General features: G+C 41.2%; 1 protein-coding gene and 2 long non-coding RNA genes across 3 annotated transcripts in view; 2 read left to right on the forward strand and 1 right to left on the reverse strand.

The window, feature by feature from the left end:
- Nucleotides 1–1,816, forward strand: part of LOC138975386 (uncharacterized) — a 3,346-nt gene extending 1,530 nt beyond the window's left edge. Inside the window, exon 3 of the long non-coding RNA XR_011458635.1 lies at nucleotides 1,781–1,816. This is a non-coding gene — a long non-coding RNA (uncharacterized lncRNA). The remainder of the gene's footprint in view (nucleotides 1–1,780) is intronic.
- Nucleotides 1,817–2,322: 506 nt separating this feature from the next.
- The window catches only part of LOC138975384 (solute carrier family 13 member 2-like), a 20,923-nt gene continuing 10,745 nt past the window's right edge, over nucleotides 2,323–12,500 (forward strand). The window contains exons 1-5 of the mRNA XM_070348050.1: nucleotides 2,323–2,423; nucleotides 3,271–3,395; nucleotides 3,561–3,697; nucleotides 5,465–5,601; nucleotides 5,918–6,082. Coding sequence (XP_070204151.1) covers nucleotides 2,338–2,423; nucleotides 3,271–3,395; nucleotides 3,561–3,697; nucleotides 5,465–5,601; nucleotides 5,918–6,082 — 650 coding nt within the window. The 5' untranslated portion in view covers nucleotides 2,323–2,337. The remainder of the gene's footprint in view (nucleotides 2,424–3,270; nucleotides 3,396–3,560; nucleotides 3,698–5,464; nucleotides 5,602–5,917; nucleotides 6,083–12,500) is intronic.
- Nucleotides 6,340–7,418, reverse strand: LOC138975387 (uncharacterized). Its single transcript, XR_011458636.1, has 2 exons — nucleotides 7,109–7,418; nucleotides 6,340–6,821 (listed from the first exon to the last, which is right to left on the reverse strand). It is a non-coding gene; the product is annotated as an uncharacterized lncRNA (long non-coding RNA).

The raw sequence follows: 12,500 nt of genomic DNA on the forward strand, positions 1-12,500 counted from the left end.
TTCTAGGAGGACTGGTACCACTATGGTACGTGTAGTGTAACTGTTGCCGTGTTTCAGGACACGAGCATGCTGTTTCTAGGAGGACTGGTACCACTATGGTACGTGTAGTGTAACTGTTGTTGTGTTTCAGGACACGAGCATGCTGTTTCTAGGAGGACTGGTACCACTATGGTACGTGTAGTGTAACTGTTGCTGTGTTTCAGGACACGAGCATGCTGTTTCTAGGAGGACTGGTACCACTATGGTACGTGTAGTGTAACTGTTGCCGTGTTTCAGGACACGAGCATGCTGTTTCTAGGAGGACTGGTACCACTATGGTACGTGTAGTGTAACTGTTGCCTTGTTTCAGGACACGAGCATGCTGTTTCTAGGCGGACTGGTACCACTATGGTACGTGTAGTGTAACTGTTGCTGTGTTTCAGGACACGAGCATGCTGTTTCTAGGAGGACTGGTACCACTATGGTACGTGTAGTGTAACTGTTGTTGTGTTTCAGGACACGAGCATGCTGTTTCTAGGAGGACTGGTACCACTATGGTACGTGTAGTGTAACTGTTACTGTGTTTCAGGACACGAGCATGCTGTTTCTAGGAGGACTGGTACCACTATGGTACGTGTAGTGTAACTGTTGTTGTGTTTCAGGACACGAGCATGCTGTTTCTAGGAGGACTGGTACCACCATGGTACGTGTAGTGTAACTGTTGTTGTGTTTCAGGACACGAGCATGCTGTTTCTAGGAGGACTGGTACCACCATGGTACGTGTAGTGTAACTGTTGCTGTGTTTCAGGACACGAGCATGCTGTTTCTAGGAGGACTGGTACCACTATGGTACGTGTAGTGTAACTGTTGCCTTGTTTCAGGACACGAGCATGCTGTTTCTAGGAGGACTGGTACCACTATGGTACGTGTAGTGTAACTGTTGCCGTGTTTCAGGACACGAGCATGCTGTTTCTAGGAGGACTGGTACCACTTTGGTATGTGTAGTGTAACTGTTGTTGTGTTTCAGGACACGAGCATGCTGTTTCTAGGAGGACTGGTACCACTATGGTACGTGTAGTGTAACTGTTGCCGTGTTTCAGGACACGAGCATGCTGTTTCTAGGAGGACTGGTACCACTATGGTACGTGTAGTGTAACTGTTGCTGTGTTTCAGGACACGAGCATGCTGTTTCTAGGAGGACTGGTACCACTATGGTACGTGTAGTGTAACTGTTGCTGTGTTTCAGGACACGAGCATGCTGTTTCTAGGCGGACTGGTACCACCATGGTACGTGTAGTGTAACTGTTGCTGTGTTTCAGGACACGAGCATGCTGTTTCTAGGAGGACTGGTACCACTTTGGTACGTGTAGTGTAACTGTTGCTGTGTTTCAGGACACGAGCATGCTGTTTCTAGGAGGACTGGTACCACCATGGTACGTGTAGTGTAACTGTTGCCGTGTTTCAGGACACGAGCATGCTGTTTCTAGGAGGACTGGTACCACTATGGTACGTGTAGTGTAACTGTTGCTGTGTTTCAGGACACGAGCATGCTGTTTCTAGGAGGACTGGTACCACCATGGTACGTGTAGTGTAACTGTTGCTGTGTTTCAGGACACGAGCATGCTGTTTCTAGGAGGACTGGTACCACTATGGTACGTGTAGTGTAACTGTTGCCTTGTTTCAGGACACGGGCATGCTGTTTCTAGGAGGACTGGTACCACGTTGGTACGTGTAGTGTAACTGTTGCCTTGTTTCAGGACACGAGCATGCTGTTTCTAGGAGGACTGATGCTGTGTTTCAGGACACGACAATGCTGTTTCTAGGAGGACTGATGCTGTGTTTCAGGACATGACAATGCTGTTTCTAGGAGGACTGTTGCTGTGTTTCAGGACACGACAATGCTGTTTCTAGGAGGACTGATGCTGTGTTTCAGGACACGACAATGCTGTTTCTAGGAGGACTGATGCTGTGTTTCAGGACACGACAATGCTGTTTCTAGGAGGACTGTTGCTGTGTTTCAGGACACGACAATGCTGTTTCTAGGAGGACTGATGCTGTGTTTCAGGACACGACAATGCTGTTTCTAGGAGGACTGATGCTGTGTTTCAGGACACGACAATGCTGTTTCTAGGAGGACTGTTGCTGTGTTTCAGGACACGACAATGCTGTTTCTAGGAGGACTGATGCTGTGTTTCAGGACACGACAATGCTGTTTCTAGGAGGACTGTTGCTGTGTTTCAGGACACGACAATGCTGTTTCTAGGAGGACTGATGCTGTGTTTCAGGACACGACAATGCTGTTCTAGGAGGACTGTTACTGTGTTTCAGGACACGAGCATGCTGTTTCTAGGCGGACTGATGCTGGCTGTGGCTGTTGAAGAGTGGAATCTCCACAGAAGAATGGCTATTGGTGTGCTGCGAATTGTTGGTACCGATCCCAAATTGTGAGAAACAATAACTTTTGACTCATCTGATAAATCAGGAGAGTCGTATTCTTAAAGCTGTCCTGCATTGAGCTCAAAGTCGACTTCGCGCTAAGGCTTCGCCAAGTCGTTTTACCAAATATTCAATCAATCAATCAATGAGTCTTATATCGCGCATATTCCGTGGGTACAGTTCTAGGCGCTCTGCAGTGATGCCGTGTGAGATGAAATTTTATACGGCCAGTAGATTGCAGCCATTTCGGCGCATATTTACCTTTTACGGCCTATTATTCCAAGTCACACGGGTATAGGTAGATAATTATTAACTGTGCCTAAGCAATTTTGCCAGGAAAGACCCTTTTGTCAATCGTGGGATCTTTAACGTGCACACCCAATGTAGTGTACACGGGGGGAGGTTCGGACACCGAAGAGAGTCTGCACACAAAGTTGACTCTGTGAAATAAATTTCCGCCGAACCTGGGATCGAACTCACGCTGACAGCGGCCAACTGAATACAAATCCAGCGCGCTACCAACTGAGCTATATCAGAGCCAAGGATTCGGGCAGTCAGCTTCCTGAAGTAGATATAAATTTGGGTTTTATTATTTGACATCTTTTCTGGACAAAGAAAATTAACGTTGAATTTGTTTTTAATCTTCAAGCTAGAGCCTCCAAATTTCACACACTGCTTGGTTTTGATGATCTTCATATAAGACAAAAACTTGTGTCAAGCTTGTCAAATTTAAAAAAAGACGTTTTACACGTTACATTCGTGTAATTTGTATAATGGTGTGTGTGTGTGTGTGTGTGTGTGTGTGTGTGTGTGTGTGTGTGTGTGTGTGTGTGTGTGTGTGTGTGTGTGTTACAGTGTGATGCTAGGCCTGATGCTACCCACGTGGTTCATGTCGATGTGGATCTCCAACACTGCCGCAGCGTCCATGATGATCCCCATCGCCAACGCTGTCGTCGTTCAGATTTGCCAAGTCAAGATAGGTTTGTTGGTGACAAATGATTTCTGTAGGGTTTGCCATCTTTGTTTGTGACAATGATTACCAACTTAGATTATTAATGACATTAGTTAAGGTATCTGCGTTGCTGACAAATGATTTTTCCTAGTTTGGATATCTAATTTTATTTTTGTATCTTTGTGCTCAACAGATAGCGAGGACAGTAAGCCTACTGCAGGTAGTTTCAAGAAGCCGAATGAACGTTTTAAAAGGCCAAGTGAAAGTTCTAACAAGCCAAATGAAAGCCTGCAAAGTCCAACTGTGAGAGAACCACGCGACTGCATTCAGGCAAGTGAAAAAAATGCATTGTGGGTACCATTATTCCGTGTTTGCGTTCCATTTATTTATTTCAGTTTACCATCTTGTCAAGTTTCAAAGAGAATTTCAGCCTGTCAAATGTCCGATAAATGTTCCTGAGCAATGCTGAATTACAAGTATTCACCAGTTTAGCCTCAGCTTCAAAGATGCACTTTTATGTAATGCTATCGTGATTGCGGCAAAACTGTCTTTCTTGCTTCAACAATAAGATGAACCACATTTGCAAGTGTTTAGTTTCGGTCTCTGTTGAGAAAATAACAATGTACTTTTTGTGTTGGGCAACAGCACATGAGCAGTTTAAAATTATGTGTGTGTGTGTGTGTGTGTGTGTGTGTGTGTGTGTGTGTGTGTGTGTGTGTTTGTGTGTGTGAGTGTGTGTGTGTGTGTGTGTGTGTGAGAGAGAGTGTGTGTGTGTGTGTGTGTGTGAGTGTGTGTGTGTGTGTGTGTGTGATCAAGTTCGGGTACAAAAATATCTACATCTATCAGGGTTTTTTTAACCTTAAAAATCTAAACTCCTTTAGGTTGTCAGAGGTGGGGTTTTTACTTTTAGTCAAGTTTTGACTAAATGTTTTAACATAGAGGGGGGAATCGAGACGAGGGTCGTGGTGTATGTGTGTGTGTGTGTGTGTGTGTGTGTGTGTGTGTGTGTGTGTCTGTGTGTGTCTGTGTGTGTGTAGAGCGATTCAGACTAAACTACTGGGCCGATCTTTATGAAATTTGACATGAGTGTTCCTGGGTATGATATCCCCGGACAGTTTTTTCATATTTTCGATAAATACCGTTGATGACGTCATATCCGGCTTTTTGTAAAAGTTGAGGTGGCACTGTCACACCCTCATTTTTCAATTAAATTGATTGAAATTTTGGCAAGGCAATCTTCGACGAAGGCCGGGGTTTGGTATTGCATTTCAGCTTGGTGGCTTAAAAACTAATGAGTGAGTTTGGTCATTAAAAATCGGAAACTTGTAATTAAAATTATTTTTTTATTAAACGATCCAAAAATAATTTCATCTTATTCTTCGTCATTTTCTGATTCCAAAAACATATACATATGTTATATTTGGATTAAAAACAATCTCTGAAAATTAAAAATATAAAAATTATGATCAAAATTAAATTTCCGAAATCGATTTAAAAACTATTTCATCTTATTCCTTCAATCAATCAATCAATGAGGCTTATATCGCGCATAATTATTCCGTGGGTACAGTTCTAGGCGCTCTGCAGTGATGCCGTGTGAGATGAAATTTTATACGGCCAGTAATTGCAGCCATTTCGGCGCATTCCTTGTCGGTTCCCGATTCAAAAAACATATAGATATGATATGTTTGAATTAAAAACACGCTCAGAAAGTTAAAACGAAGAGAGGTACAACCGCAAAGCGTGCTATGAAGCACAGCGCAACCGCTGCTGCGCCAAACAGGCTCGTCACTTTCACTGCCTTTTGCACTAGCGGCGGACTACGTTCAGTTTCATTCTGTGAGTTCCACAGCTTGACTAAATGTAGTCATTTCGCCTTACGCGACTTGTTTTGTATTGCGTTTGTTTGTTTTCATAATTCTTTGTTGGTTTTTGTGTGTGTTAGTTTGCACTAATAGGAAGCACGTTTAAGAATGGACACAGTCCTCTGGGGAACATGTTTTTAATGATAATTGTTCTTGATCGAGTAGGGCAACCTTTGATCTTTGGACACTATCATTTCACTTACCTGTTAATCTTGAGCATGCTGTGGAACAGGTGTTATTGGACCCAAGCAAATTGGTAGCAACTTCCATTAACAGTAGCATTGGCGATGGACGTAGAGAAAGGAGTTTCATGACTGATTCACGCTCAATTGGTGTTCCATTCTATATTATTGATGACCACGCATCTCTGTGAGTATGATGACTTAAATTATCTCGCCTTGTGCGTTTGTGTGTGTGTGTGGGGGGGGTTGTCTGTTTCTGTGTGATTGTGTGTGATTGTGTGTGTGTGTGTGTGTGTGTGTGAGTGTGTGTGTGTGTGTGTGTGTGTGTGTGTGTGTGTGTGTGTGTGTGTGTGTGTAAGTATGCGTGCGTGCGTGGGAGCGTGCATTCGTGTGTGAGTGCGTGCGTGGGTATATGTATTAAACATCACATTGTTCCTAATTCATGTTGCGTTTATCGAACGTGAGTCGCATTAGCATTATTGTTTTTCTTTGATTGTAAACAGTCCGCTGACGCCGACTATAGACACAACAGACGAGTACATGGCGCGTGAGTTCAAACGCTTGAGCTGCGGAATCTCCCTGTGCATCGCTTATTCCTGTAACATTGGTGGCATTTCCACGCTCATAGGCACTGTGCCTAACCTGGTCTTCAAAGGCACTGCTGACGAGTGAGAAGCGTTCTGTTTGTTTGTTAGTTTGTCTGTCTGTCTGTCTGTCTGTCTGTCTGTCTGTCTGTCTGTCTGTCTGTCTGTCTGTCTGTCTGTCTGTCTGTCTGTCTGTCTGTTACGGAGGGTATTTACGTGAAAGTGTCTGTGTCTATTTATTTCTCTATCAGAAAAATGCGTGTTCTACTCTGTTTACTAACTCACTTCATCTCACACAAACACAACACTCAAACTAGGCACAAAGACTGAAACACGATTACTGCCCTTTGCCCTCGTACCTGTATTCAAAACATCACAACAAACATACAAATATGATATCTCTCATACAATCAACAATCTCTTGCATTCACTATAATAGTAATGATAATAGCTTATGTAGCACGTGGAAGAATAACCGGTTCTCGATGACGTCGTCACTTGTTTCACACAATCCTTCTGTTAATCATGTTTCCTGTTAATCACAGGATCTCGTTACGCACATTTCACATGTTACGTATTCTCCAGTGGTAATTCACAATACAGTGACTACTCACAATTCAGCGGGTTCATTGCTGGATCCAATATCACGCCAATGACAATAACGCTCATGGTGATATGGGGTGGGGTTCCACCGGGTCCCAGAATTCCTGCGCTGCGTTACAACCTTGCGCCCACAATCAAACGATCCGTGGCGCCAAGGAGGGGATGCCAGTCTTCTTCTATCTTCCCCGCAGCCGAGGGCATCCTCTCTCCCACTGGGGTGCTGTGTAAAAGGTTTATGCTACCGTAAGTCTCAACCACTCAATTCTTAGATAAACTTCTCCACAAAATAATAATTCCACTCTTACTCAATATTCATCCGTCAACCAGCTTATGCTGTAACAGTATTACAACAGCTCATTTACAAATTACTACATTCCGAAAGAACATACAACATTCCTTTCCAAAATGGCTGACAACAGCTCACACTCCTCCATCCAATTCACAACATTATTCTCACAGTCATTTCACAGGTCAACATTACTGAACAAAATACAATTCAATAAATACCAGTATATTCACAGCATTGAATCACACATGATTCATCCAAAACATGAGTCGTATAACATTCGACCTCAATGTCACTTGAGCAACAGTCTGAAAACGTGGAGACACGAGCAAACACGTCTGCCTCCCGTGAAATATCAGCACTGTTCTATTTAAATCCATCCAATATGGCTACCTCCCTTTTAACAATCTCCTCTCTCATTGGTCAATCCTAAAACCAGGCAACCAATGACAATATAGTTTGCAAAATCAGATCACCCCATTTCAACAGGTGACACTTCCACCACGCAGTCAAGCCATGCAAACCCAAAAGTATGGCAAGCCAATCTGTACACATTTGTCAAACACTTTTTAGACTGAACTATGTACAAATCCATTTTCACACTGTCTGTCTGTCTGTCTGTCTGCCTGTTCATTTTCTCGAGGAGCCAGACACGCTCTGCCTGCAGCGGTCGGTGTACGTATCGACGATGCTTGTTTGCTTGTGTGTACATGTTGACCATGCATAAGCTGAAGTTAATGTACACCAAGTATGAAGTAATTCTGTCAACAGAAGGATGTAGAAGTTATCAGCATTTTTTTAGGTTGCATTTTCGGGGGAAGGGGGGGGGGGCGGGGGTTCACCCTGTATGTTTGATTGTTAATCTACTCGAGGTGCTGTGCCCACTGGTTTTGTATTCCTCGAAGAATGGGTACTCATCGTACTTTATGTATGACATTCATGAGAGGATTTTTATCTATGTACACAGTGATAAGGAGAAACAAGTCGCGTAAGGCGAAAATACAATATTTAGTCAAGTAGCTGTCGAACTCACAGAATGAAACTGAACGCAATGCCATTTTACTCGTAGCATCGTCAGGCCACCGCTCATGGCAAAGGCAGTGAAATTGACAAGAAGAGCGGGGTAGTAGTTGCGCTAAGAAGGATAGCACGCTTTTCTGTACCTCTCTTTGTTTTAACTTTCTGAGCGTGTTTTTAATCCAAACATATCATATCTATATGTTTTTGGAATCAGGAACCGACAAGGAATAAGATGAAAGTGTTTTTAAATTGATTTGGACAATTTAATTTTGATAATAATTTTTATATATTTAATTTTCAGAGCTTGTTTTTAATCCAAATATAACATATTTATATGTTTTTGGAATCAGCAAATGATGGAGAATAAGATAAACGTAAATTTGGATCGTTTTATAATTTATTTTTTTTTGTTACAATTTTCAGATTTTTAATGACCAAAGTCATCAATTAATTGTTAAGCCACCAAGCTTAAATGCAATACCGAAGTCCGGGCTTTGTCGAAGATTACTTGACCAAAATTTGAACCAATTTGGTTTAAAAATGAGGGCGTGACAGTGCCGCCTCAACTTTCACGAAAAGCCGGATATGACGTCATCAAAGACATTTATCAAAAAAATGAAAAAAACGTTCGGGGATTTCATACCCAGGAACTCTCATGTCAAATTTCATAAAGATCGGTCCAGTAGTTTAGTCTGAATCGCTCTACACACACACACAGACACACACACACACACACACACACACACACACACACACACACACATACACCACGACCCTCGTCTCGATTCCCCCCTCTACGTTAAAATATTTAGTCAAAACTTGACTAAATATAATTAACGCATGAGAAGAAATTGGACAAAACGTGTTGGTGCCTATGATCGGTCTCGCTTTTACATAATTTTATTACTGACAGCATAGTGAGCGTTCAGAGTAATTAACAAGTCGCGTAAGGCGAAAATACAACATTTAGTCAAGTAGCTGTCGAACTCACAGAATGAAACTGAACGCAATGCCATTTTTCAGCAAGACCGTATACTCGTAGCATCGTCAGTCCACCGCTCACGGCATAGGCAGTGAAATTGACAAGAAGAGCGGGGTAGTAGTTGCGCTGGGAAGGATAGCACGCTTTTCTGTACCTCTCTTCGTTTTAACTTTCTGAGCGTGTTTTTAATCCAAACATATCATATCTATATGTTTTTGGAATCAGGAACCGACAAGGAATAAGATGAAAGTGTTTTTAAATTGATTTGGAAAATTTAATTTTGATAATAATTTTTATATATTTAATTTTCAGAGATTGTTTTTAATCCGAATATAACATATTTATATGTTTTTGGAATCAGCAAATGATGGAGAATAAGATAAACGTAAATTTGGATCGTTTTATAAAAAACATATTTTTTTTACAATTTTCAGATTTTTAATGACCAAAGTCATTAATTAATTTTTAAGCCACCACGCTGAAATGCAATACCGAAGTCCGGGCTTTGTCGAACATTACCCGACCAAAATTTCAACCAATTTGGTTGAAAAATGAGGGCGTGACAGTGCCGCCTCAACTTTCACGAAAAGCCGGATATGACGTCATCAAAGACATTTATAAAAACAAAAATGAAAAAAACGTTCGGGGATTTCATACCCAGGAACTCTCATGTCAAATTTCATAAAGATCGGTCCAGTAGTTTAGTCTGAATCGCTCTACACACACACACACAGACAGACAGACACACACACACACACGCACATACACCACGACCCTCGTCTCGATTCCCCCCTCTACGTTAAAACATTTAGTCAAAACTTGACTAAATGTAAAAACAAGTCGCGTAAGGCGAAATTACTACATTTAGTCAAGCTGTGGAACTCACAGAATGAAACTGAACGTAGTCCGCCGCTAGTGCAAAAGGCAGTGAAAGTGACGAGCCTGTTTGGCGCGGTAGCGATTGCGCTGTGCTTCACAGCACGCTTTACTGTACCTCTCTTCGTTTTAACTTTCTGAGCGTGTTTTTAATCCAAACATATCATATCTATATGTTTTTGGAATCAGGAACCGACAAGGAATAAGATGAAATAGTTTTTAAAACGATTTCGAAAATTTAATTTTGATCATAATTTTTATATTTTTAATTTTCAGAGCTTGTTTTTATAATTTTAATTACAAGTTTCCGATTTTTAATGACCAAACTCACTCATTAGTTTTTAATCCACCAAGCTGAAATGAAATACCAAACCCCGGCCTTCGTCGAAGATTGTTTTGCCAAAATTTCAATCAATTTAATTGAAAAATGAGGGTGTGACAGTTCCGCCTCAATTTTTACAAAAAGCCGGATATGACGTCATCAAATGTATTTATCGAAAGAATGAAAAAAGTGTCCGGGGATATCATACCCAGGAACTCTCATTTCAAATTTCATAAAGATCGGCCCAGTAGTTTAGTCTGAATCGCTCTACACACACACACAGACAGACAGACACACACACACACACACACACACACACACACACACACACACACACACACACACACACACACACATACACCACGACCCTCGTCTCGATTCCCCCCTCTATGTTAAAACATTTAGTCAAAACTTGACTAAATGTAAAAACGCTGATACCACTGAGTGGTATTGGTAATTACCGGCTTTAATTATGTGACTGTCAGCGATAATTACGTACAATTGCCACAGTCAAATTAGTCGTTTTACTACTGCACCGTGTTTAACTGAATAAAACCTTGTTTAAACCAAATTAGTCACTTTTGGCGCTATGTTGAGTCGAACCTGCTCTAGCGAAGACCTGTCGACAACGACCTCCTGTGTCCTTAACGACCATCAAAAGGAAAAAGGATCCTACCTCTAAGGGTTTTTTCCCTATATAATCCACCATTCCATAGCGACCACCTGTCTATATATAGCAACCATGCAGTCGGTCCCTTTGCTGGTCGTTATAGACAGGTTTGACTGCACTATGCCGTCATAGCCTTGCCGTCATAGCCTTGCCGTCCTGTATGACAAGCCCGTTGTGAAAGGATGAAGCGTCTGTCTGTTTCAAAGTCTGGCGGAATATGGTTCCTAGAAAAATGTGTCCACAGGACCGATGATAAGTAATGTTTAACGCCCTCACGGTATAACCATTAAGGGGCATGTTCCCGGGTTTGAAACTGAAAGCAATTATAACACTAGCAGTGTGTTGAAACCAATATGGAAAGTAGGAGCAAATCAGAATTTTGTAGATAAAATTGATGATAATAAAGTATTATCAGTGGAAGGGATATTAGTTTCCCTCATTGGTAGCGTAGAGGATGTAACTCAGGACCAGATCGATAATGTAATGAAACAAATAGAAGGAATTCTATCCGAAGCTGCCAATAAATTGAACATGCTTAGAAAGAATAAGCAGAAGAAAAAAATAAATACATGTAGCAGTAACGATGCACATAGTGGAGTTAAGAACATTTGGTTTGATAACGAATGTAAACAGACAAGAAGGAAATATAGAAAAATAAAGAGAAAATTTAAAGCCCAACCAAATAACAGAGAGATCATACAAGATAAGGCCCAAGCATTCAAGGATTATAAGGGAACACTGAGTAAAAGTTATAATAGTTATTTAAAGCAACTACATAAGAAAATTCGAACAATGAAGTCTTCTGACCCCAGCAGTTATTGGAAATTGATAAGTGGATGTGACCAGCAGAAGAAACAAGCGATGCGTGATATATCCCGTGAAGTATTTGTAAAACATTTTGAAAAACTTAGTAATGTATCTGAGCACGACTTGATTGATGTGCAAGATGATGTGCTTGATGACACAGACCTTATGAATGAACAATTGAATGTTGATATTACAAAGGAGGAGGTGATGATATGTGTAAACAATTTAAAGAATAACAAAGCTTGCGGATACGATGGTATTATAAACGAGTTTTTGAAATATTCCTCACCAAAACTATTAACTATTGTAACATGTGTATTTAACTTGATATTGCATACTGGGAAAATGCCTAAAGCTTGGACAGTGGGGTATATAAGCCCAATCTTTAAAGGTAAAGGCTCAACAGCCGACCCTGATAATTATAGAGGAATCAGTGTACTAAGTTGTTTTGGAAAACTTTTTACAAGTGTGATAAATAAAAGATTGCATGCATTTCTGGATGACAATTCTGTGATCGGCAACGAACAAGCTGGTTTCCGAAAAGGCCACTCTACTGTAGACCACATTTTTGCACTACATTGTCTTATTGATATATTTTTACAACAAAAGAAAAAGTTATATTGTGCTTTCATTGATCTGCGTAAAGCTTTTGATTCTGTGCAACGCAATCTCCTGTGGCAGAAGCTGATGCAACGGAATATTAATGGTAAGGTATTGAATGTAATTAAGGACATGGCAAAATTGTGCGTGAAGGTGAACAGTGTATTCTCCGAGACGTTCACCTCAAACATCGGGCTTCTTCAGGGCGAAAATTTATCACCGATTCTTTTCTCACTATTTTTAAACGACCTGAAGCAGTTTTTGATTGAATATGATGTCAGCCTAGAGTTGCCCCTGAAAAGAGCCCAAGAAATAGATGTTGAACGCATTAATGAC

This window comes from Littorina saxatilis, linkage group LG9, assembly GCF_037325665.1.
Source record: "Littorina saxatilis isolate snail1 linkage group LG9, US_GU_Lsax_2.0, whole genome shotgun sequence".
NCBI classification, from domain to species: domain Eukaryota; kingdom Metazoa; phylum Mollusca; class Gastropoda; order Littorinimorpha; family Littorinidae; genus Littorina; species Littorina saxatilis.